Source organism: Diabrotica virgifera, chromosome 7 (genome assembly GCF_917563875.1).
Source record: "Diabrotica virgifera virgifera chromosome 7, PGI_DIABVI_V3a".
NCBI lineage: Eukaryota > Metazoa > Arthropoda > Insecta > Coleoptera > Chrysomelidae > Diabrotica > Diabrotica virgifera.
In genome coordinates this window covers 52,352,013-52,376,278 of record NC_065449.1, presented here as the reverse complement: position 1 = coordinate 52,376,278, position 24,266 = coordinate 52,352,013, and the positions used below count along the sequence as shown (strand labels likewise).

The 24,266-nt window shown below is 32.1% G+C and overlaps 1 protein-coding gene across 1 annotated transcript; it reads right to left on the bottom strand.

Moving 5' to 3' along the window:
• Positions 1 to 1,557: 1,557 nt before the first annotated feature.
• LOC126888387 (juvenile hormone acid O-methyltransferase-like) lies at positions 1,558 to 23,949 on the bottom strand. The gene is made up of 4 exons (XM_050656592.1): positions 23,785 to 23,949; positions 10,815 to 11,270; positions 3,269 to 3,549; positions 1,558 to 1,752 (listed from the first exon to the last, which is right to left on the bottom strand). Exons 2-4 carry the CDS (start codon positions 11,183 to 11,185, stop codon positions 1,574 to 1,576), a joined length of 831 nt encoding a protein of 276 aa, XP_050512549.1. The 5' UTR covers positions 11,186 to 11,270; positions 23,785 to 23,949; the 3' UTR covers positions 1,558 to 1,573.
• Between the last annotated feature and the right edge of the window lie 317 nt (positions 23,950 to 24,266).

Genomic DNA, 24,266 nt, shown 5'->3' with positions numbered 1-24,266 from the left:
TTGTGTTTAACTAATGGTACTACAAAAATAATTTAATTGGGACGCACATAAAAGTTTGGGGGAGTTTAAGGGAACAAAACCCCCATAAAATTTTTATGGGCTGCACAAATTTCAAAATAATCTCTTTTTAGGATGTTCATACCATAAGAATGCCACATGTCCATTTTCATTAAAAAATCTCTAATAATTTTCGATATATCGGAAAAAATCGATTTTCATTTTGTAACTTCAAAGGGCTGTAACGTTTTTTGTGTGCATATTTGTACTAAGGTAAGTTAGGTTCAATCGAACTATTTTTGGTCCCAGAATATGTGATTTAATTTATGACCTGTATTTTTGTTACACCCTGTGTATATTGAATAATACTGGCGATATACACCTTCCTTGCCTTAGACTTAGACCTTTAGTGACCAGGAAACCTTTTGATATTTTATTTCCGCTTTTAATTTTGGATGTCAAGTTTCTATATAGTTCTTTAAGTGCCTGTATAATAGATACATTTATGCTGGTCGTTTCTAGTACTTCCCATAGTCTATTCATGGGGACCGTGTCATATGCCTTCGTTAGATCTAACATGAGTAAATGCAACTCCTGGGCTCTTGACAGCCTTTTTTCTATTACTTGAGTTATAGAGAAAATGTTGTCTATTGTGGATCTACCTGCCCTAAAGCCGCTCTGTTCCTCTGATTCGTAGGGATGGTAATCTTCACATATTAGATATTTTAGAATTCTTCGTACAGTCGACTTAGTGTACTAGTTACGGTAATACCTCTGTAGTTATTTGGATCTTGTTTATTACCTTTCTTATGTATAGATGTTATCCAACGTTAGAAAGATATTCCGTTGTTTCTTGTTCGTATTCTGCAGGAAGAGCTTGATCCAATCTTCTTTTGTATAAATATTGTGTGCTTTAATTTTCCACGCTATTAATATTGTAGTGTGGTATATCAATATTTTGTTAGTTCTTCGTCGTTTTTGTTGCCAAATTTTGTTGATGGTTATCATTTCTAAACGTAGATATGTATATTTTTGCTTTAAGTAGGTGACGATCGCTACCACATTCGGCTCCTCTGTATACTCTTATGTCACTCACTTTGAGCTGTGTTTTTTGTTTAAAAACCTTTGTCACCTTAAAATATTAAGGAATATATTTGGACCAGCCCAATGCAGCGATGGTTCGTGGAGAATTAAAACGAACTAAGAGCTGAAACAACTAATGCTGAACACAGATATGCAAGTCACGAAGACTAAACTGGCTTGGTCACTGGAAAGAATGCCAGATAATCGAGCTCCAAAAGTAATCCAGAGATAAAAGCCCCAAGAAAATAGAACAAGAAGAAAGTCCCGTAAAAGATAGATAGACGGCGTAGAGGGAGATCTTAAAACCATGAACATCAGGGAGTGGCGAAGAAAAATATCTGACAGGGCAGAATGGAAGAACATTGTTGAGCAGGCGAAGATTCACAAAGGGTTGTAGCTCCATTAGAAGAAAAAGAACAAGAAGAAGGTAAAATATTCGAAGATGTACGTTAAATACAAGAAATTAAAATAAAACTATCTATTCTACTAAAATTTATTCTTTTTTTGCCCAAACAACACAAAATGTAACTTGTTTTACTAAATGATTTGGATAATTTTCTGGTTCACATAGAGTATACAAGTTTCTAATTTCTCGCCAATAGTCCTCCTTATATTCCTCAAGTTCATCAGCTGGAATATGAGATAATGTAGTGTTGACAGACGTGTAGAGACCTAGAAACATAAATTTTTAATATCTAAAAGCTGTAAAATATTTTAGTAAATGCAAAAAAGTTGATTTTAGTAAAAATCTTCATAGTTGTTTAATGACATGTCTCTTTTGCGACATATCTCTCCCACTAAAAATACGGCTGCTAAAATGCTATGTATTTCCAGTTTTGCTGTATGGCGCAGAGGCCTGGACAATAACGGAAACATTAATGAGGAAGCTAGAGGCATTCGAAATGTGGTTGTACCGACGTATCCTCAAAATATCCTGGACGACTCACTTCACTAACGTAGATGTTTGCGCCGAATGGGAAAACAAAAAGAAATCTCTTTCACAATTAAGAAACGGAAACTTAAATAACTCGGTCATATTATGACCGTAATATCATATATGGTAGGGGAGCCCAAGTGGGGATTTTTGCAGTTACTCGAGAGCGTCAGATTATCACATGGGGAGAAACCTTGTACCCTGTAAATGTACCTCTACCATATATTGGCTCTTAATACAGGGGAGTTCGTTAAGGGGGTCCAAAAAAAAATCTATCCTTAGAAAAACTCGAAATCGTCAGATTGAGATAAGGTAAGTTAAGTATATGCAAAATAGTATACGTTCAAAAAATCTGACGATTTGTGCGGGGCGGAAGGAAATGGGCGTGTCACAAAGTTTCACAAAAAAAGCGAATATTTCGCGAAATCAACTTCAGATCGTGTTAAATACGTGTTAAATATTTTTCAAAAATCTATCGAATTATACGAAACACGATCGATCCCCACGGTGCGGGGAGGGGTTTAAATTTAGAATTTTAAATACGAACCCTGCGATATTTCGCGAAATGAACATCAGATCGAAAAACTGAAAAATATACGTTTTTAATATTTTTGAAAAATCTATCGAATAGCATCAAACGGGACCCCCACGGAGGTGGTGTTGGGGGCTACTTTAAAATCTTTAATGGGAGCCCCCCTTTTTTATTGCAGATTTGGATTCGTTACGTAAAAATAAGTCATTTTGTTTGTGACATTTTTTTGAATTATGAATAGATGGCGTTATAACCGGAAAAAACGATTGTTGGAATTGGAAAATTAATTTAAAAAATGAAAAGTTCCCCACTTTATGGAAAACTTCACTTCACCTTTTTTTAGTTTTAGAACCTAATCTTCACAACCCAACAGGTCCACATAAAGCTCAAGTAATTGCAAATTTAGCATACCTCCCCTACTAATATCTACTCCAACTGATAACACATGGTAAAATAGAGGGCAGACGCGGACCCTGAAGAAGAAGACACTCATGGCCTCAAAACTTACCCCAATGGTTTGGACTAACAACGATCGAGTTATTCAGAAACGCCGCAAACAAAATTAAAATTGCTATGATGATAGCCAACGTCCACAACGGACAAGGAACATGATGAAAAATACAAGAAGTTTTTTAATGTTTGCAGTATAACAGAAGGTGGAAATTTGTCCAAATAATTTTTTATACGGTAAGTATATACTATACGTTTATACGTTTACCTACCTTTTAAACTTTCTTCACTTTCAAAATTATATGTCGTATCTTCCTCCATAATTTGGATATTCTGGAAACCAGCTGCCTTTAGATCTGCTGTAATGTATCCTTTAGGTTCGGGTTTATCATAATAAGGATTCAACATCTTCTTTTGATTATACTGTTCCTTTCCCCACTTGGGATGTTTGCTCAATTTTAGGAAGGCACTGTCGCACGGTGTGTGTTTAAAAAATGTTTGGAAGGTTTCACCACCATCTTTGAGCATCTTAAATGTGTTGGCGAATGTCTGTCTACAATTTAAAAAATATATATGCAATTGTAAATTTAAAAAATTTCCTTGGTTAATAATTTATTATTTTATGTAATAAAACGTTTTTCTGTAAGATTTATGCTGATCTTTGAAACGGTGTCAAAGATAGAACAATTTCACCTCAATAAGAGACCAGTAATTTTTATTTTAATGTAAAACGTTTTCGTCCAACGCTGTATTCAATCATGCATTTTGATTCAATGAATTTAATTCGTTTGTGTTTTGGGAGTGGAAATATCATGCCTTGTTTACCTTAGCTTTAGAGCTTACCGCAAGTTCGCTCTGAGGATTCCTATTTTGTGTCGGACAGTTTTTTGTGGGACGGATTTTCGCCTTATGGTTTTTTGTAGGAGTGTTTTTGTCGGACCGTTTTTTGTCGGACGGTATTTTGTCGGACAGTTTTTGTCGGACGGTTTTTTGCCGTCCATTTTTTGTCGGATGGTTTTTGTCGGACAGTTTTTTGTCGGACAGTTTTTTGTCGGACAGTTTTTTGTCGGACAGTTTTTTGTCGGATATTTTTTTGCGGGACGGTTTTTTGTCGGACAGTTTTTGTCGGACTGTTTTTTGTCAGACGTTGTTTGTCTGACATTTTTGTCGGACGGTTTTTTGTCGGATGGTTTTTATACATGTTGTTTATATTTAGGTTCGGTAAGAGTGTTTTTACGTGGGGGTCCGGCAAAAAAACAGTGCAGCAAAAAAACCGTCCAGTATAAAAACAGACCATAAGGATGTAGTATATGTAGTACGTATATGCGAATGGTGGTGCTCTGTATTGAAATTAAATCTTAATTGTCTTGCCTCTGATAAGCAATCCTCAAAAGAAATGGAGAGACACTCAAGGGCAAATCCGGACTAAAAAAATAATCAAGATTATTGATAACAAACTCTCGAACCGTTTAATGAACCTCAATAGACAAGAGATCGAAACTGTCACTGAAATGGTGACTATATACTGCCGTTTAAGAAACCACCTGAACAAACTATGTAAGGTGAATGAACCATGGTGCAGAAAGTGCGAAAGGGAAGAAGATACTGCCAAACACATACTCTGCCATTGCAGGCTGCTAAGTGATGTAAGGCCGGAATTCACTGGTCAACTGAGGTTTGAACCAGAAAAGATCCTAAAACTATTATTATTAATATTATTATCCCGTTTATTTATAGCGTTCTTCGCCTTCCAGTTTCCAGCCTCGTCGGTCGTTCCATTCGCCAGGGTGAAGATTCCTTTCCGATATTGCCTTCTGAATGCTCTTGCCTGCCAAGGTAAAACAGTATATGTGAAAAAAATAGATTTTTGAATTTGCCGCCGAAACTGGGTTATTTTTTCCGCTCTTTCTTATGCAATTTTTAGTTTATTTCTATCTCATTTAGTTTTCAAAATGTGACACTGGTAAAACAGTATATGAGTACGTGTACTTGCGTCTTTGCTATGGTAAACAGTATATTCGACAAACTCTACAAAGGCAGAATAGTATACATCGTCATACACTGCTTATCCCTGGTATTATGTTATATCGATTTTTTGAAACTCTACTGGTAAAACAGGATATATGTGGTATATGCTGTTTTACGGTAACATATTTCATAAAAACGGTGTTCCAATTCAAACGGTAAAATAGTATAAACATTTCATATACTCTTTTACCATAGTATGACCAATGGGAATTTTTATCTCCCCCGACGGTATCTATATATATAAAATTCTAATTCGCAGGCTTTGTTACCGTACTCCTCCGAAACCGCTTGACCGATTTTCATGAAATTTGGCAGGTGGACTCGACCGGACAGGGAGTAGGTTGTTATCTATATTTCATAGCCGTACGATATAAGGGGGCTTTGCCCCCCCTAAATTTTTTTTTATTTTTCGACAAACCGATTTTTCTTAATTGTATATGATTCACAAGCAAAAGATACATATAATCCTAAATTTTCACTTTTCTATCTTTAACCGTTATTTTTTTAAAAAAATTTCGTGGTTTAACATCTATATATATAAAATTCTAATTCGCAGGCTTTGTTACCGTACTCCTCCGAAACCGCTTGACCGATTTTCATGAAATTTGGCAGGTGGACTCGACCGGACAGGGAGTAGGTTGTTATCTATATTTCATAGCCGTACGTTATAAGGGGGCTTTGCCCCCCCCTAAATTTTTTTTTTATTTTTCGACAAACCGATTTTTCTTAATTGTATATGATTCACAAGCAAAAGATACATATAATCCTAAATTTTCACTTTTCTATCTTTAACCGTTACTTTTTTAAAAAAATTTCGTGTTTTAACATCTATATATATAAAATTCTAATTCGCAGGCTTTGTTACCGTACTCCTCCGAAACCGCTTGACCGATTTTCATGAAATTTGGCAGGTGGACTCGACCGGACAGGGAGTAGGTTGTTATCTATATTTCATAGCCGTACGTTATAAGGGGGCTTTGCCCCCCCTAAATTTTTTTTTTATTTTTCGACAAACCGATTTTTCTTAATTCCATATGATTCAGAAGCAAAAGATACATACAATCCTAAATTTTCACTTTTCTATCTTTTACCGTTATTTTTTTTTTAAATTTCGTGGTTTAACATCTATATATATATAAAATTCTAATTCGCAGGCTTTGTTACCGTACTCCTCCGAAACCGCTTGACCGATTTTCATGAAATTTGGCAGGTGGACTCCCTGCTGGACTGCGAACAAAACGGTGCTATTTTTACTTCTCTAGCGCAGTCCGTTTCCGAACTGCGTTATACCGTGCTTTAGCGCGAACCGTAAGTCGTAGAAAAATTCTGAGCACAGAAGAAGAAACAACGGGAAATTTTATAATAGAAAAGTGCAGCAGATTAACTTTTGGACTCAAATTGGATAAAATATGAATTTTTTAATTTTAAGAAATTTTCAAAAAAACTTGCTTTCGCCTGGGCAAACCATCCAGTTTATTCATGTTAACTAGATGAACAAACGAAAAATATCGTGAACACTATTGCGTGTCTTAAATGATCGATAATATTTTTTGTTATTGTCATAATTAATTAATATTTAGAATTTTAAGGTATTAATTAAAAAAAAAATTATTTTACATTTAATATTTGATGGGGGCGAGTTAAAAGCGCACTGAGTCATGCAGTGCTCTATGGGTGCAACAGTATGTTTTTGAATTCCTGAGAGAGAAGGTGTGGTCATATCAAAGGAATGTTATATATGTTTCATATCTCTCAATGCTACTCACTGTGTTGCCTATTCAAAATGGAAGAATATGTGTTTTAATTTGTAAGAGAGATGGTTTGGACATATCAAAATAATTTTATACAAATTTGTTTAATATTTCTCAATACAAGTTACTGTTTTGCTGAAAAAATGGAAGAATATGGGTTTGTTTATTCATGAGCGAGATGGTTTGGTCATATGAAAAGAATGTTATATACTATATAACATTGTTTTCGAATATATAAGATATTATGTTTAATATTTCTCAATGCAAATCAGTATTTTGCCGGCTTAAAGGGGAAGAATATGTGTTTGAATTCGTGGGTGAGATGGTTTGGACAGATTAAAAGAAAGTTATAAAATTATGTTTAATATTTCTCAATGCAAATTACTGATTTACCGAATTAAAAGTGGAACAATATGTGTTTGTAATTTATGAGGGAGATGGTTTGGTCATATCAAAAGAAAGTTAAGTATATATGTTTAATATTTCTCAATACTACTCACTATTTGGCCTACCTAAAAGTGGAAAAATGTGTGTTTCAATTCATGAGTGAAAGAGTATGACGTATTTGATTTCATTTGAGAGATGGTTTGGTCATATCAATAAAATGTTATATTTTTAATATGTCTCAATGCAAATTACTGTTTTGCCGACTTAAAAGTAGAAGAATATGTGTTTTAATTGATAAGAGAGATGGTTTGGAAATATACAAAGAAAATGATGTCCTGATCCCGGTTATACTAATGATTCCAACGGACTTACCGTTAGAAAATTGCAAGAATAACTTCGTTTAAAAAGTAACGAGTTTTCAGGTTTGGCACACGGAAAGTTTTTGCGCGTAGGGAAACCGTCATCGTTATTTATTTTGCACCAAGAATAGAGTATTGTTTATAAAAAAGCATTACATTGATGCAAATTTTTGTCATACATTATTTTTTAGATTTTCTGTTAATTTACTTAGGGCCGGTTGTTCGAACGCTAATCAGAAGTTGATTATAATCAATCAGTTTATAGTAATCAATTTTCTTGATGGGAATCAAATCTAGACATCAAAAATACATGTAAAACACTAATCATTCATTGGTTGTAGGTAAAACAGTAAATAATATATAGCCGCAGCTGTTAAATTATTAAAAATTGCTTATTATTATTATTGATTTGTAAGTAAAAACAAGAAATTAACATCAGAAAGAGTTAATTATGGTTTATTTTAGATTAAAACCAAAATAATAAAATAAATCAGTCAACAATGTCAACATAACCTCAAAATGTGACATCTGTCAGAAGTACGCTTAATAAAATATAATTGTAATTAAATATTTGATAATCATCATTTTTGATTAGCGTTCGAACAACTGGCCCTTAGTGAACTTTGAGATATCATTATTTAATTCACAATAACACCGGTACGAAGTTCGTCGGGTCAGTAATTAAAATCAAATTAAAATTGTATACAATTTTGTTTACTTTGCTGGTGCAGAATTTAGACACACAACCCTATGACGTCACGACGCGTTTTAGGCTAGCTGCAATAATTTGAATTTAGAATTGTTTTTAGGGGCCAAACGGAACACAAAAACAACTTTTTATCTTTGATACATGTTTTAAATTATTTTATGTTGCGATTTATAACATTCTTTTCGAATTTCAAATTTATGCAAGTTCCTTATTGACCTAAAATCAAAATTATAACACATTATCTAATTATGACACACTATCTAAGGTGCAACGAAGTTCACCGGGTCATCTAGTATACGTATAAAGTCTTTTACAGTCAGAAAAATGAAAGAATACCCATGAACGAACATATAAAACACGCTGTATTTTCCTGTCATCGTGTCACACAAAAAATTGGCCAGCGCAAGTACATGTAATAATTATTATTACATGTACTTGCGCTGGGCAATTTTCTTTGTGACACGGTGACAGGAAAATACAGAGTGTTTTATATGTTCGTCCATGGGTATTCTTTCATTTTTCCGACTGTATATACTCTTTGGGTATACTGGAAAAATGGTAAAACAGTATATGTCATTTTACAAGCACATTTGAAAACACTATACCTATTTGCTGTTGTAATAATTATTATAATGACATACTTTTTTTATATTCCAAATTTCACTTGTCTAACTTTATAAATGACAAAACGGCACAATAAAAGAACAAAAAGTCATTTATCTCAAAACTCACTTTTTTCACATATACTCTTTTACCTTTGCAGGCAAGTGCTGCCTAGCCATAATTGTTTCGGCCTTCCTCTCTTCCTTTTTTCCCTTGGCGTCCATTTTAGAATTTGTTTTGGCAGTCTGTCGTCCTCCATTCTTTCTACATGGCCATACCAGATGAGCTGTCTCCTTTGAATTTCGTCTATGATGGTTGACTTTACTCCCATTATATTTCTGATTTAGTCATTTTGTATTCTTTGAAGCCTTGATTTTCTAGCCGATCTTCTCCAGAAGTCCATTTCTAATGCAAGTAGGCGTCGTTCCAGGGATTTAGTAAGTTGCCATGTTTCGTATCCATAGAGCACTATACTTTTAAAGATGGAGTTAAAGGTAAGATGTTTTCTTTGATTAGTTAGTTCTTTTGACCATATCATCGGGTTTAGGCATCCAATCACCCTTTTTCCTTTCACGATCCTTTGCTCTATCTCTTTTTCGGTGCGCCCAATCTTGTTGATTGTTGTTCCCAAATACATATACATATTCCTCACAGTTCTTGATTGTTTCTTGTTCGTTAACTATTAGATCTTCTACTTCAGTCCCGATGCATAAGTATTGCGTTTTGTTTCTATTTACAAAAAGGCCCCACTTTTCATATGTTTGAAATAACCGTCTTGTCATGAATTCTAAATCTTCCTTATCCGCTCCTACTACGACTTGGTCGTCCGCGAAATGTAGAGTATACAATGTTGTATCATCGTCAAGTTGAATTCCCATCCCTGAACAAGATCTTCTCCAGTGTTTTAGTGCTTCATTTAAATAGATCTTAAATAGTACTGGGGAGAGGCAGCATCCTTGTTGTAATCCTTTTGTTACTGGAAATTCTTCTGATAAGGTGTTGTTTAGTTTGATTTTTGATGTGGCTTTATTGTATAGTTGTTTGACCGCGGCGATGATCGTGTTATTTAAGGAAGATCGTTCAAGAGACTGCCACAAATTTCTCACAGGAATCGTGTCATATGCTTTTGTGAGATCCACAAATGAAAGATGTATTTCCTGGCTTCTTGCAACTTTCTTTTCATTAAGTTGTGTTGGGGTAAATATGTAGTCTACGCAAGATCTTCCAGCTCTAAAACCTGCTTGCTGTTCAATTTCATGAGGTTCGTATTCTTGCTCAATCATGTTTTTTAAGATTTTACCAAACAGCCTGCTAAAGGTACTAGTGACCGAGATACACCTGTAGTTTCCACAAATATCTTTTGGACCTTTTTTGTGAATTGGAGTAATCTATGCTTCTTTCCAACTATTCGGGATTTCTTCCCCATTCAAGTATCTTGTGAAGAGCACTTTAAGATACATTATTAGTTTTGGTGTTCCGTGTTTTAGAAGTTTTGCTGGTATGTTCTCCGGCCCGGATGCTTTGCTGTTCTTCATGGATTTAAGTGCTTATCGTATTTGTTCTTCTTCCACGTTTACATATTCGCCGTGTACTCGTATACGTTGGGGTGAATCAGTTTTATAGATATTTCTGTCTTTATTTAGTTCCCTTACGTAATGCTCCTTCCATGCATCTATCTGGATGGGCTGTATTCCTAAAACTACCAATAATAAAACTATTGGCCTTCAGTGAGGCAGCAGAACTTATTAGAGTTTAAGGAAAAAACAGGGTATGGTACAAAGGCCATATGACCAAGTGCCAGAGACTAACGAGTTTCGCCTGATCTTTGAAGAAGAAGAAGAAGAAGAAGAAGAAGAAGAAGAAGAAGAAGAAGAAGAACAAGAAGAAGAAGAAGAACAAGAAGAAGAAGAAGAAGAAGAAGAAGAAGAACAAGAAGAGAACTGTCTTGCGTACTAAATATTTAATTTAAATTAAAACTTACCTTGGATTATTTACTAAATGAATTGTCATAATACTAAATACATTATCAAATCGATTTTGGAACATTTCTGGTAAGTCTGGTGCTGATGTATCTAAGCAATAAAATTTGCTTCTTGGAATATGCGTGTTGTTTTTCCGGGCTCGTTCTACCATAGGTTCTGAGATATCGACAGCTACAAACTCCTTATAATCATGAGGAAGATAAGGCTGTAGAGTCTGTTTTGAATTCTCGCCACTAGCGAAGCCGAATTCCAGGATTGATGGATTCTTTTTGAAATTTAATAAATGTTTGTATTTCTTTAGAAGAGTTTTTGTAATGTTTACATTGTTGGTTGATAATTTTGCGTACAGTTCAGGCATTATCATCGCCATTTTGATATTGTTAATTATATTAACTTGTAGTTTAAAATTAGTTAACAATCTATTAGTGTGGTAATAATTTATCCTTTTTAGTTACCTGAAAATAAAAACAATCCTTATTATCATTTTTTGTTGTTGTGGTATACATACCTAACTAATAAAAAAATAGAAAATAGATATCCCATGCCCACTTGACTGGTGCAAAAAAAATAAAATAATATTTATTAAAATTTTTTTGAAGTTACACTCAAGGAAAAGGGTACGTAATATCAATAAAAATGTTAATTCAGACAACAAACGCAATACTTAAAATTTGACCAATTCTTGGTTTTATTGGGACAACAAAGCGATGTTCATCAATTCATTATTTTCGTTCGTTGAGCCAATGTATTACGTTTATTGAATGGATGAACATTCATTATGTATACCATAATATCACTTTATTGGTATTACGAACTCTGTTCACTGAGTCAACGAACACTATTTATTGATATTACGAACTCTCTTCACTGAGTCAACGAACACTATTTACTGAAACAACAACGTCGTTAATTGGCCGACGAAGACTATTCGTTGTGTCAATAACAGTGTTATTTCTCCTAACGTATTTCGTTTATTTCTACAATTATTTCCGTTTATTGTTACAATTAATTCCGTTCATTCCCACAATAAATAAGGTTTTTCTTACAAGAAATTCTATTCATTCTTACAATCAGTTTTGTTCATTCCTACTATGAACGTATTTTATATTAATAATTACTGAATGCAATGGCCCAATGTATGATATTAATTGATTAATAATAATTTTTTAAATCCGCCTTTTTTGTCCTTAACCTAAAGGACTTTACACTGTGTGATTTTTCATATGATTTCACTTATACAGTGTACTGGAATACGTGTTACACTCCACCCACCCCCTTATTAACTTATTTATGTTTAGCACATAAGCAAAACGCTCGGAGAGGTCGATTTTTAAAATAATCAAAGTATATTATAACATCAATGTTTCGAACTCTTCAGGTGACAGGCGCGGCGTAACTTTGATTTTTTTTAATGGGAAAGTACGTCATGTGACAGCTTATTTAAAAGCGTTTGAAATAGTAATTCCAAAAATGTATAACACTTTAATCCTTTTTGAGAGAGCAGGTGCAAAATTTCGATCGAATTCCTTTTAACCCGCCGTTACACGCGTCTTCTATTGTGACGTGGTTGCACGCGTATGAGCGTCGCCCTCACCTACATAAATTCGACTTATTTCGAGGAAGAATGAATGTCAACGTGTATAAATATAAAATGGGTTGTACACACATATTATAGAAAGTCTCGTAAACCAATTTTTTTTTATTAATTTAACAAAACAAAAGTAAAAATAATATAGATCAAAAGCAAGTTTTCTTAATTTTCAATTTCAGCAAGCCACTGAAGAAATTAACGTTCTTTACGCGAATTCATTTTACTAAAAATACAAATTAAAATTAAAAACTGTTCTGAAGCTATTTCTTTGTGGCATTTATGTAATTAACTATAAATATTTTGTATTTTGATAACGACGTCCGAGGTGGAATTCGAAACGTCAATAAAATCAATTTTTCAAGTTAAATTGTGGCTTATTTCCCAATTAGAATAGGTAAATTTAAAAATGGGTTCTTAACCAGTGGCGCACCTAGAATTTTCCTCTGGGGGGAAGGTCACCGAAAGTTTTTTGTATTATTTGTGAAAGACAAGTTACATTTTCCTACTTTCTTTTATATATATTTCTATATGCTCTGGGTGGGATTTTAATCCCCAAACCCCCCTCGGTGTGCCACTGTTCCTAACCTAATTCAAACAATAATATTTTAATTAAACCTACCTAAATATTAAATAAAAACCTGCAAAGTTTCTTTGAGATAATAGAAACGTGATTTCACTGTGATTGCACGCGCAGTGAGGAATTCCCTCACTTGAAGAGTGATATCTTTTCTTTCAACTATCACACAGCACACTGACCGCCTGATATATTCTATAACTTTTTCATACCCTCTCATGAACGGCATAAAGGCATTCCTGGGTGCTTAAGGTTGTCGTATTAGTTTACATAATTTCATTGGTTATAAACAAATATGGTGAGGGATTCCCTCATAGCGCGTGTAACGGCGGGTTAAACGCATTTATTTTTTTGTAATTCTGAGAAAACTAATAAGTATTTTTGAAAAATTTAAACGCAGAATAAAATATTACATTATTACCGAGGGCAGAAAGTCCCTTAGAATAAACAAAAAGTTTCTGTTGAATGGTATGCCTATTTGAAATTAAAAATCATACTAAATTTTCTGTTTTTCACCCCTGTGACTTATTAACCTTCTGAGTACGGAGATTATTTGACTTACTTAGATTACGATGATGGGTCAAGCGTGACCCATTCTCATTTTTTTATACAAGGATGTTTTAAATAGTCAGTATTATTAAACATTATCTTTAATTCAACAAAAAACAAACAAAATCCTAAATTATTGTATTTAAATTTTTTAAGGTGGTTACCCATGGGCATATACTAGTTCGCTCCGGCGGCCAGATTTTAATACCTTACAGAAAACGGGCATAGGTAAATTTGCTCCGGCCATATATTTGAATACAGTGGAAGCTCGATAGGTCGGATTAATCGAGACTGCGGCCGATCCGAGTTATCGAAAATCCGAGTTAGCCGGAGAATATGGTAAAAATTAATAAAACACGCTATACTTACAGATAAACTCCATTATAATTGCAAAAACATGAAATACATAAAATATGCACAATACATCTAAATTACGTAAAGTTGTATACAGTATTGTTTATTTCTTGGTAAAAAACTTAGTCAAAGTGAAAAAATGTTTGTTTTGTCTGATGAAAATCGGTTCGGGTTAGCCGGACTTCCGGGTTATCGGAGGCCGACTTATCGGGGTTCCACTGTACGTATACCCGTAAACAGAGACGGCTGCGATTTACGTGTACCTACAAACATATTGAAAATATTCTTCAAAATCCGAAGACCGGCTCAGGACTGACCCGGCATCATAGATGTTACGTAGAGGAAAAACTGCAATTTGCATGTTCACGAATTATATACGAAAAAATAGATTGAAACAAATAAGGAGAACTTACGATCAATCGGATTTGTAAAAAAATTATTTCATAAAATATTCAGAAATAACTGAATTTCGGGTCACGCTTGACCCAGTCTTCGTACCCCGAAGGTTAAAATAATCATTATAGAGGTTCTCAGGGACTTCAGACTCTCGATAGTACTGTAATATTTTATTTTGCATTTAAATTTTCAAAAATAATAATTAGTTTTCTCAGGATTCGAAAAACATTAATACATTTAAAAAGAATTCGACCGAAATTTCACAATAATAGACACACACAAACTTCCTTCTACTACGGACTACACTTGAAAACGAAATGCAATTATTATTCGGCACTTCGGTAACACAGAGAAGCTAGGGGTATCACGATAAGGAAAAGCCGTTAACTTTCAAATGGTCAAGCAAAACATTTATTGTCTCAACAACTACGATTATTGTCACAATGAACGCATTGATTATGGGTATTAAATGCAGTAGTAGATTGATTAATGCATTCGTTGTCACAACAATCAATTTACATCTATTCAATAATCATATATTACTCTATATTAACAACATTTGTACATTGTTTTAATGAAATCTGTACGTTGTCACGATAAACCAAGGTAATTGCTTGTCATCTACGAAATCAAGAACGTGAGTTGCTGTCAGAATTAACAGTATTTATTAAATATACGAAACTAAGGTATGGGCTGAATAAATTGAGTGTTATTGATTAATGTACTCCAGTTATTCTCACAATTATTATTCAATAATTGTGACAATAACCAAATAAATTCGTCAATATCTCAAAGTTCGTTGAAACAACAAATTAAATTGTTGTGACAACGAAATACTATTCAGTAACCACTGTTAATCAATATTACGAACTAAATTTTTTTGAGTGTATACTTCTTTAGGCGCGTTGGGAGTAAATTTATATGTGCGCGAATTCATCAAAAGTCTTGGTCCTGGGCGCAGCTGAAACGTTATACGTGCTCTGATTGGGTAATTACAATGACCTGTCAAGAATTGTGTTGACTGAATGTCAATATGTCGGTTATTTTATTAATACGTCAATGGTTATGGGTAAACAAAGTGTGTGTATATTAGTTTTTATTGTTATGAGGACAGGGACAAGAAGCACGTTTATAATTGTAGTGACTTTTTAAAATAGTTTTTAAAAGCAACAGGTACGTAATTATTGTAATCAGTATAGCAATAAAAAATTACATAGGTACCTACCTATTTGGAAAATGTACCTACCTAGCTAGTAGGTAATGCTTTGATTTACATAATTTGATTACCAGCAAAATTTCTACCAATCTTCATCTAATATATCGCTTTTTTAGTCTATATTTTGTTGTATTTTAATATTTTAATTCCACAAGAATCAAATTTATTTGATTAAACTACTAAGAGAATAAGCAACTGTCAAAAAAGTTAAAACCTTTAGTTGCTATATCTTCCCACATCATTCATATGTATCGGTAGCTAAATTCTGCGTGCGGTCAGTTCGAAATCTAACAACCTGATAGACGCAGGTTCAATCCTCAATGCAAATTTTTATGTATTTTTTTATTTTTTTTTTATTTTTTTTATACATATTATGGTTGTAAATATGTTTATTATGTTTTTTTGGACAATACGTATTTAGTTTAAATTTTTGTCAACAATTATTGTTTAGAAATAATTTCTTTCTTTCATTTTTCAATGTGTTTGCGTGTGTTTTATTCTTTTATTTTTTTCATTTTTGGTATTGCTTTAATAAAAAAAATTTCAAAGTAGTAAGTATTAAAATTAGTTTAATATTTAAATAAAATATAAATAAACTTTTTAAAGTATATTGATTTCGTTGAAATCATATATAGTCTAGTTAAGTCTAGAGAAATAAGATTTTTCTCGTGACACATCCCCCTCCAGGCCGAAACCAAATTTATTGAGTAGTATTGACATCTATATTAATAACCTTTATGTTTCCTGCAGCCGATTTTGATGATATTCATAGTTATAAATAAATGAAGATCAAAAAACGGTAAATTTTCGCTTTTTTTGTCTATAACCAAAAAGTTAAGCATTTTAAACAAATTTGAGAGTAAGAAACTCATAAATCGTCTAAAAAATTTCAATATGGCGTTCGCTGACTATGTCTATCCTTATTGATTGCTTAGAAAATTGCAAAATTGCAAAATAAATCATAAATTTTGAGTTTTTATAAATATTCATAACTTATGTAAAAATGAACTTAGAACCTTCTTATTACACGAATTGCTGAGACTTCTGGTGCTTAAATTATATTCTAAATTTCAAAGCAATTAGTCAAATAGTTTAATAGTTATTAAATTTGTTTATCCCAAATTCATTTTTTTTGCAACACTATAAGTCAGAAAATTATGAGGTTACAGTAAGACTTCTGACAGTTTATGGAAGAAGAACATTTACTCTATTGACTTAATTAAAAAAAATGACAAAAAGTAATTTTAAACAGTGTAAAATTATTTTTCAAAAACACGTCGATTTTTTGCTTACCTATAAACAATTAGAATAACTTTTTAACCGTTACCCGTAGAAAAATTATTTTTTCATATTTGGAAAGACTGAATTTTTATACAAATTTAGAAAGGAAAACAATTGTCCTAGGACAATTAGGGACGAAGTTAGGCCCCTCTTTTTTTAATTCACATGTTTTTGCAAAATAATTTTGCAGTATTTAGAATCAATTTTTGTCATTTTTTTAATTAAATTAATAGTAAAAATCTTCTTCTTTCATAAACTATCCAAAGTATTAGTGTAACTTCATCATTTTCTGACTTAGAGCGTTGCAAAAAAATTAATTTGGGAAAAACAAATTAAATACCTTTTAAACTATTTGACCAATTACTTTGAAATTTAGGGTATGATTTAAGCACCAGAAGTCTCAGCATTCCGTGTAATAAGAACGTTCTAAGTAAATTTTTACATAAGTTATGAATATTTATAAAAACTCAAAATTTATGATTTATTTTGCAATTTTCTAAACAACCAATAAGGATAGATTTTCTCACTCTCAAATTTGTCTAAAATACTTAACTTTTTTATTATAGACGAAAAAAGCGAAAATTTACCGTTTTTTGATCTTCATTTGTTTATAACTATGTTTATCATCAAAATCGGCTGCAGGAAACATATAGGTTATTAATATAGATGTCCATACTACTCAAAAAATTTGAGAGGGCCTGGAGAGGGTTGTGTTACCAACAGGATATTTTTTTCCCTTATTTCTCTGAACTAATAATAGATGTATAACTTCTTACGTGCGTACAAAGTACACACACATTCTTTTTTCGCTTATCGGCTACCTAATCTGTAAACTGCGTACCTCCGTTTATCCAAATTTTGAAGGAGACACAAAAAAATATATCTCTAAATATGACTAATGCGAATATTACGTATGTCCCATTTTAAAAGATAGGATGGTAAAACGGAAATATTTTATAGATGCACATATCAACATCGCTAACATTTGTATAGTGTTTGATAAGTATTTAATATGACTTACTACCAACTTTTTCTTGAACATATCACTTTCGCAACATAGGCCAGGGTAATAAGACAAAAATATACCCTGTTCGTGACACTTCAGCAGCCAGGGTACTGAAGCGTTTTTTCGACAGGTAATACCTATAGGAACAAATTATAACTATTTCCTGCGTAGGATCTGGCGGCCATTTTTATTTATAAACAATTAACTGTCAAAAAATGGCATTTTCCCTTTTTTTTCAAATCAACGGAAAATAGTGGTAGGGGAGCCCAAGCGGGGATTTTTGCAGTTACTCGAGCGCGTCAGATTAGCATATGGGAGAAACCTGGTACCCTGCAGATGAACCTCTACCATATATTGGCTCTTAACACAGGGGAGTTCGTTAAGGGGGGGCCGAAAAAAAAATCTATCCTTAAAAATACTCGAAATTGTCAGATTAAGATAAGGTAAGTTAAGTACATGCAAAAGAGTGTATATTTCAAAAATCTGACGATTTGAGCAGGGGGTAAGGAAATGGGTGAGTCCCAAAGTTTCACAAGAAATAAGCGAATATGTCGCGAAATAAGTGACAGATCGAAAAACTAAACAATATGTTCTCAATATATTTTAAAAATCTATCGAATGATACCAAACACGACTTCCCACGGAGAGGGGTGGGGGGTAAATTTTATATTTTAAATACGAATCCCGCGATATTTCGCGAAATGAACATCAGATCGAAAAACTGTAAAATACACTTATTCGATACTTTTAAAAAATCTATCGAATGGCACCAAACACGACTCCCCAAGGACGTGGGGTGGGGGGTTACTTTAAAATCTTAAATAGAAGCCCCATTTTTTATTGCAGATTTGGATTACTTACGTAAAAATAAGTAACTTTTATTCGAAACATTTTTTCGAATTATGGATAGATGGCGTTATAATCGGAAAAAACGATTATTGGAAATGGAAAATTAAATTAAAAAATGGCAAGCGCCCACTAAAATGGAAAATTTTTCTTAACTTTTTTTGGTTTTAGGACCTACTCTTCACAACCCAATAGGTCCCCATAACGCTCGAGTGACTACACATTTAGCATACTTTGCTCCCCTACCATAGTGAAGCTTATGATTTTTTTAGAACAAATAACTTTGAGATTATGAAAAAAGCTTTAAAATGACGTATTACAACGTTTGATATACGCATTTATTGTTAATATAATTGCGAAAAAAGGTCAGAATTGCAAAAAAAAAATTTTCTCGATAACTGTTGTAAAAATTAGTGTACAGCTTTGAAATTTTTGGCAAATGAGGGTTCTTTGGTGCTTAATATTTGATAAAAATTTCAAAGCGATTCATTCAATTGTTTAAATTTCATTTAAATTGCTTATCCCAAAGAGCATTTTTTTTGCAATAACATAAGTCAGAAAAAAATTACCTTAGAACCATTCCACAGGTGTTAAATGAAAGAGCATGAGCTACATTTTCAACATGGTTTAAAAAAGTGAATAAAAATGCATTTATTAATAATAAATAATTATGCAAAGTATCGTCAATTTTTCATTATAAAATTTTTGAATAACTTTTTCCAAAAAATTAACTTTTTTACTCTGATTTAAGTGCACAACTACCAAGTAATGTTATCTATATCATAATTGATAAAAAATTGTAGTAAATATGTATAATTTCTTATATAACAAAATAAAAAGTTTATAAGGAAAGATTTACGATACTTTTGCATAATTATTTATTACTAATAAATGCATTTATTATTCACTTTTCTAAACCAAGTTGAAAATATAGCTCATGCTCTTTCATTTGACACCTGTGGAATGGTTCTAACGTTATTTTCTTCTGACTTATGTTATTGCAAAAAAATGCTCTCTGGGATAAACAATTTGAATAAAATTTAAACAATTGAATGAATCGTTTTGAAATTTTTATCACATATTAAGCACCAAAGAACCCTTATTTGACAAAAATTTCAAAGCTGTACACTAATTTTTACAACAGTAATTGCGAAAATATTTTTTTTTTGCAATTCCGACCTTTTTTCGCAATTATATTAACAATAAATGAGTGTATATCAAACTTTGTAAAACGTCATTTTAAAGCTTTTTCCATAATCTCGAAGATATTTGTACTAAAAAACCATAAGTTTTCCTGTTTTCCATTGATTTGAAAAAAAAGTGAAAAATGCCATTTTTTGACACTTAATTGTTTATAAATAAAAATGACCGCCAGATCCTACGCAGGGAATAGTTACAATTTGCTCTTATAGGTATTACCTGTCGAAAAAACGCTTCAGTACCCTGGCTGTTCAAGTGTCACGGAAAAAACCTTATTACCCTGAACTAACAGTGATAGGTCAGTCGTATGGTATTAAAAACTAGAGAGTTACGTATTTTTCGTATTAAATTTGGCTACAAGGGAGATACGGTGTATACGAAGAGGCCGCTATTTATTCATCTGGTAATAATATGCACGTGCGTCCTTTTTAAACGATAAGTATGGAATTTTTGAAACATATGGCAGTAATAACTCATTTTGAGAGAATTATGGAGTTACACAGTTTACAGATTAGGACGACGTTATAAATATAAGCAGATGAGTAGATGGCAGGTATGTATAGTCTGACTTTGATTTTGAATTTGAACATTTCTAAGCATATAATGTTAAGATGAGCAATAATTTTAAAGGAGACAAAATAGGAGTATAATCTTTCCGTACCAGACGCAATACGGAAGATAGACTGGTACAATTCCACGTAGAGAACAACCTCATGGAATGCTATACACTTAGAAGTCACCTGCAGACAGAGAGCACAGAATTGTCGAGAATCAAATTGACTTCATTTTGATTGACCACAACCTTAAGGAAAACCTTAAGGAAATCTACTAAAACATACCCTCGAGCTTACATTCATAGTGATCTGTGTCTAGTGTTTTTCAAAATCCAACTCAGTTTTCCATATCCTTCGGCATAAATTTCGGCAGTTTGATTTTCTTTGTTGACTTTCATTATCTGTCAGGTATATGTATTCGCTTACTGTTTCTAAATTTATGTGGTTCAACGTTATCTTTCCAATGTTCGTTGTGTTCGTCATTATTTTTGTTTTTTCCAAGTTAATCTTAAGACCTATTTTTTTCCGAAGTTTGCAATAATTGCGTCATCATGGTCTGTAATTTTTCGAAAAATGTAGCAAATATTACAATGTCGTCATCATATCTCAAATGACTGAAGTTTTCTTCCATTAGGAAATATGTATTCTTTTTCTGCCCAGTTAATGTCTTTGAACACTTCTTCCAGTTATAGTGTATAAATAGCTTATTTAGACACAACAGTGGGTATAATGTGGCAGAACACAAAAGTTCAATCTTGACGACAGTCTCTTTTGGATGGACTATCTACAGGATTAAAGGTTTCTTCAGGTAAGGGACGACGTCTAATAATAATAATGACACGTATTGGAAGTGACAAAAAATATTTGGAAGGTAATATTTTTAAAAAATATTCTTAGCAGCTGATAGACCTGTTGTCAAAAGAGTCGATTGTAGTAATGGATAACGGTAGTTATCATTCCTGTCAAATTGAACTATAATACTAGCAAATACTTATTGAAAGAAATTAGTAATCTTTAAGTCACCAACAGACAGAAACAAGAGTTTTTAGATGAAAGTGAGAATCCAGTATTGTTAATAAGCATCAGCTATTTATTTCCTCATTACCAGTGAACACACGTAAAAGTATTAAATGCACAATATTTTTAGCGGCAGACTGTAAAAATACATATCTTGTTTCAGCCAGCCATGCTAAAAATTTTCTTAAAATTTTGATTTTTTACTCTACCGGGATTCTGAAAAGATTATATAGGGCAGTATAATTAGAACGAAAACATGCATTGATTCGGAAAAATTCAACCAAGCTTATATTTTTCTAAAACTTTTTTTGTTAGTTTATATACATGTTAAAGTAAAAAGTTCTACTCGCAGATTTGACCGCTAATTGTTTATTGATTGTTTAAACAATAACAATTGTTTTGTATAAATAATTTTAAAAACATCGTTAAATTCATCATTTTACTTTGATCAAATATGTTTCTATTTTGTTTTTGATTATGCTGAATCCGAATATGGCATTGCAATTTGAAAATTCTTATAAAGAAGGTCTTATACAGTGTGTCTGCGTAGCTAGGAACCAAATGGAAAACTTTTTTATTATCAATTTTACGAAAAAAAGTTATTCTTAATAAAATGCTCTGGATAGTCAAAAATCTAAACCTGAACCATCAGATATCAAATTTTATCAATTTTATACGAGTTATGTCAAAAATATGAATTTCGTTAAAGAGTGAAATACTTTTATATTCCAGAATATCAAAAACTGCTATTATGAAAAGTTGTTTGAAATTAGAAACTATGTCTAAATATACAATTACATCATTCTAATCGAAAAAAAATTTAATGTTTTCTCAAATTAAGAATACTCATCTTCATTTTATTACAATTATGATAACTATTTTATTATTACTTTTGCGAAAAAAAGTTATTCTTAAAAAATAAAATCTAAGATACAACCATAAGATATCAAACTTTTTTAATTTTATACGAGGTATGTAAAAAATATGAATTTTTTTAAGAGTTAAGTGCCTTTATTATTCACAATATTTTAATTAGAAGGATGTAATTGAACACTAAAACAGATTTTTTAATTGCAAACAACTTTTCTTAATAACAATTTTCGATATTGTGAAATGTAAAGGTACTTTACTCTTGAGTGAAATTCATATTTTCTGACATACCTCGTATAACATTAAATAAATTTGATATTTTATTGCATCTTAGATTATATACGATGCAGAGCATTTTATAAGGAATAACTTTTTTTCGTAAAACTGATAATAAAAAAGTTATAAATAGGTTCCAAGTTACGCAGACATACTGTATAAGAGCTAAAAAAAGTTGTTTTGCTGAGCATTTATTTTCTAAGTAATAATAAAAAACTTGTAAGTTTTACAGAAAAAGGTTTTGATCACTTTGTATAAACATTTTTTTAGCTGGTAATTTTCGGTTTTTGTATTACATTTTTGTTATCTTTCTTAGTATTCTTAAAAAGAAATAGTTTATTTCATTTCTAAAGTAAAATAATTTAGTGCATTTTAAAGATTACATCATAAGCTTTAAAAAAGCACTTATAAAGCTGTAATAGATCTGTTCAAACTTGTGTAATACCGTCTTAAATTGATGGTAATTCTATAAAACTACGAAGATTTCAAAAATTACATTTTTTGAGACGTCATATCATTTGAATTAAATTTTTGAGATTTTTTTTTAATAAAACATCATTTAGTAAGGTCCTTTAAAGGTAAGTTGTGCAAAATTGAGAGTTTTATAAAAAAAAATGTATTAGTTACACATTTTTAAATCATTTTTAAACAAAATTCATGTGAGGCTGTTTTTCCGCCCACACCGTACTTATACCCATACATTTTATTTCTTTCTATTATAACCATAGGATAGCTTAATTATTCTTCTTTCATGTTCAATTTATCAAATTTCATTTGATCCATTAGTTAAAGAATTGCATTAAAATAACTCAACCGTGCACTTCGCCGTACGCTAGTTTACAGTGCGCCAATGTTTGTGAGAAGGGTGACTTTAGCGTTATAATTAAAAAATTATAGAAGATACCGATTTAATTTTAGAAAATTCTTTATACAAGGTTTTTTTGTAGATTTTTCTGAATTTTTCAATGGTCAGGTCAGTTTTTTCTAAAATTTATATTTTCGGAGTTATTTAAAAAAACATCTAATTCCGTAGTTCATTCGTTTAATAAAAAATGAAACACCCATTTCTCGAGTAGAACTTTTTGATATGTTGTTTATTAAACATTTCTTAATGAAATTACAAAAAGTTCTATCTTGTTTGATTTTTTCCGAAGTGAAAATCTATATGCACTCCCCTAATAGATTCATTTGAGTTATTTTGGCTCTACTCTAGAATATAAGTGGTTTAACATGACCTACCTTTTTGTTAGACCATCTTAAAAATAGTCTTATTTTGTGTTAATAATAATTTTGTGTTGAACAAAACTTATGTATCAAAATGTTTCAGATAATGTTCACAGCACTACAAAATACACGGATAGTTTCGTCTTCGAATACACGGATTGGTCGAGTCTCAAATTGAGGACAACCGAATTATATGTTTGTCCAGAATAACCTTGAATCATCTGTGTTAATTTTTAATTGGACATTGATTAGAAAAATAATTGTGACAGTATTATTTTTATTATTGATCTAGAAAGCAAAACAGCTAGATAAGCGTGTAGTAGATCATATCACTTTATGGTAGGAGAGCCCAAGCGGGGATTTCTACAGTTACTCGAGCGCGTCAGAAAATCACACGGGGAGAAACCTTGGATCCAAGATAAAAATACCCTTCGTTTAGATCTATATGAAGATTTAGAGATTGTCAGAGACACAAGGACAAGTCCAAACTGTGTCAA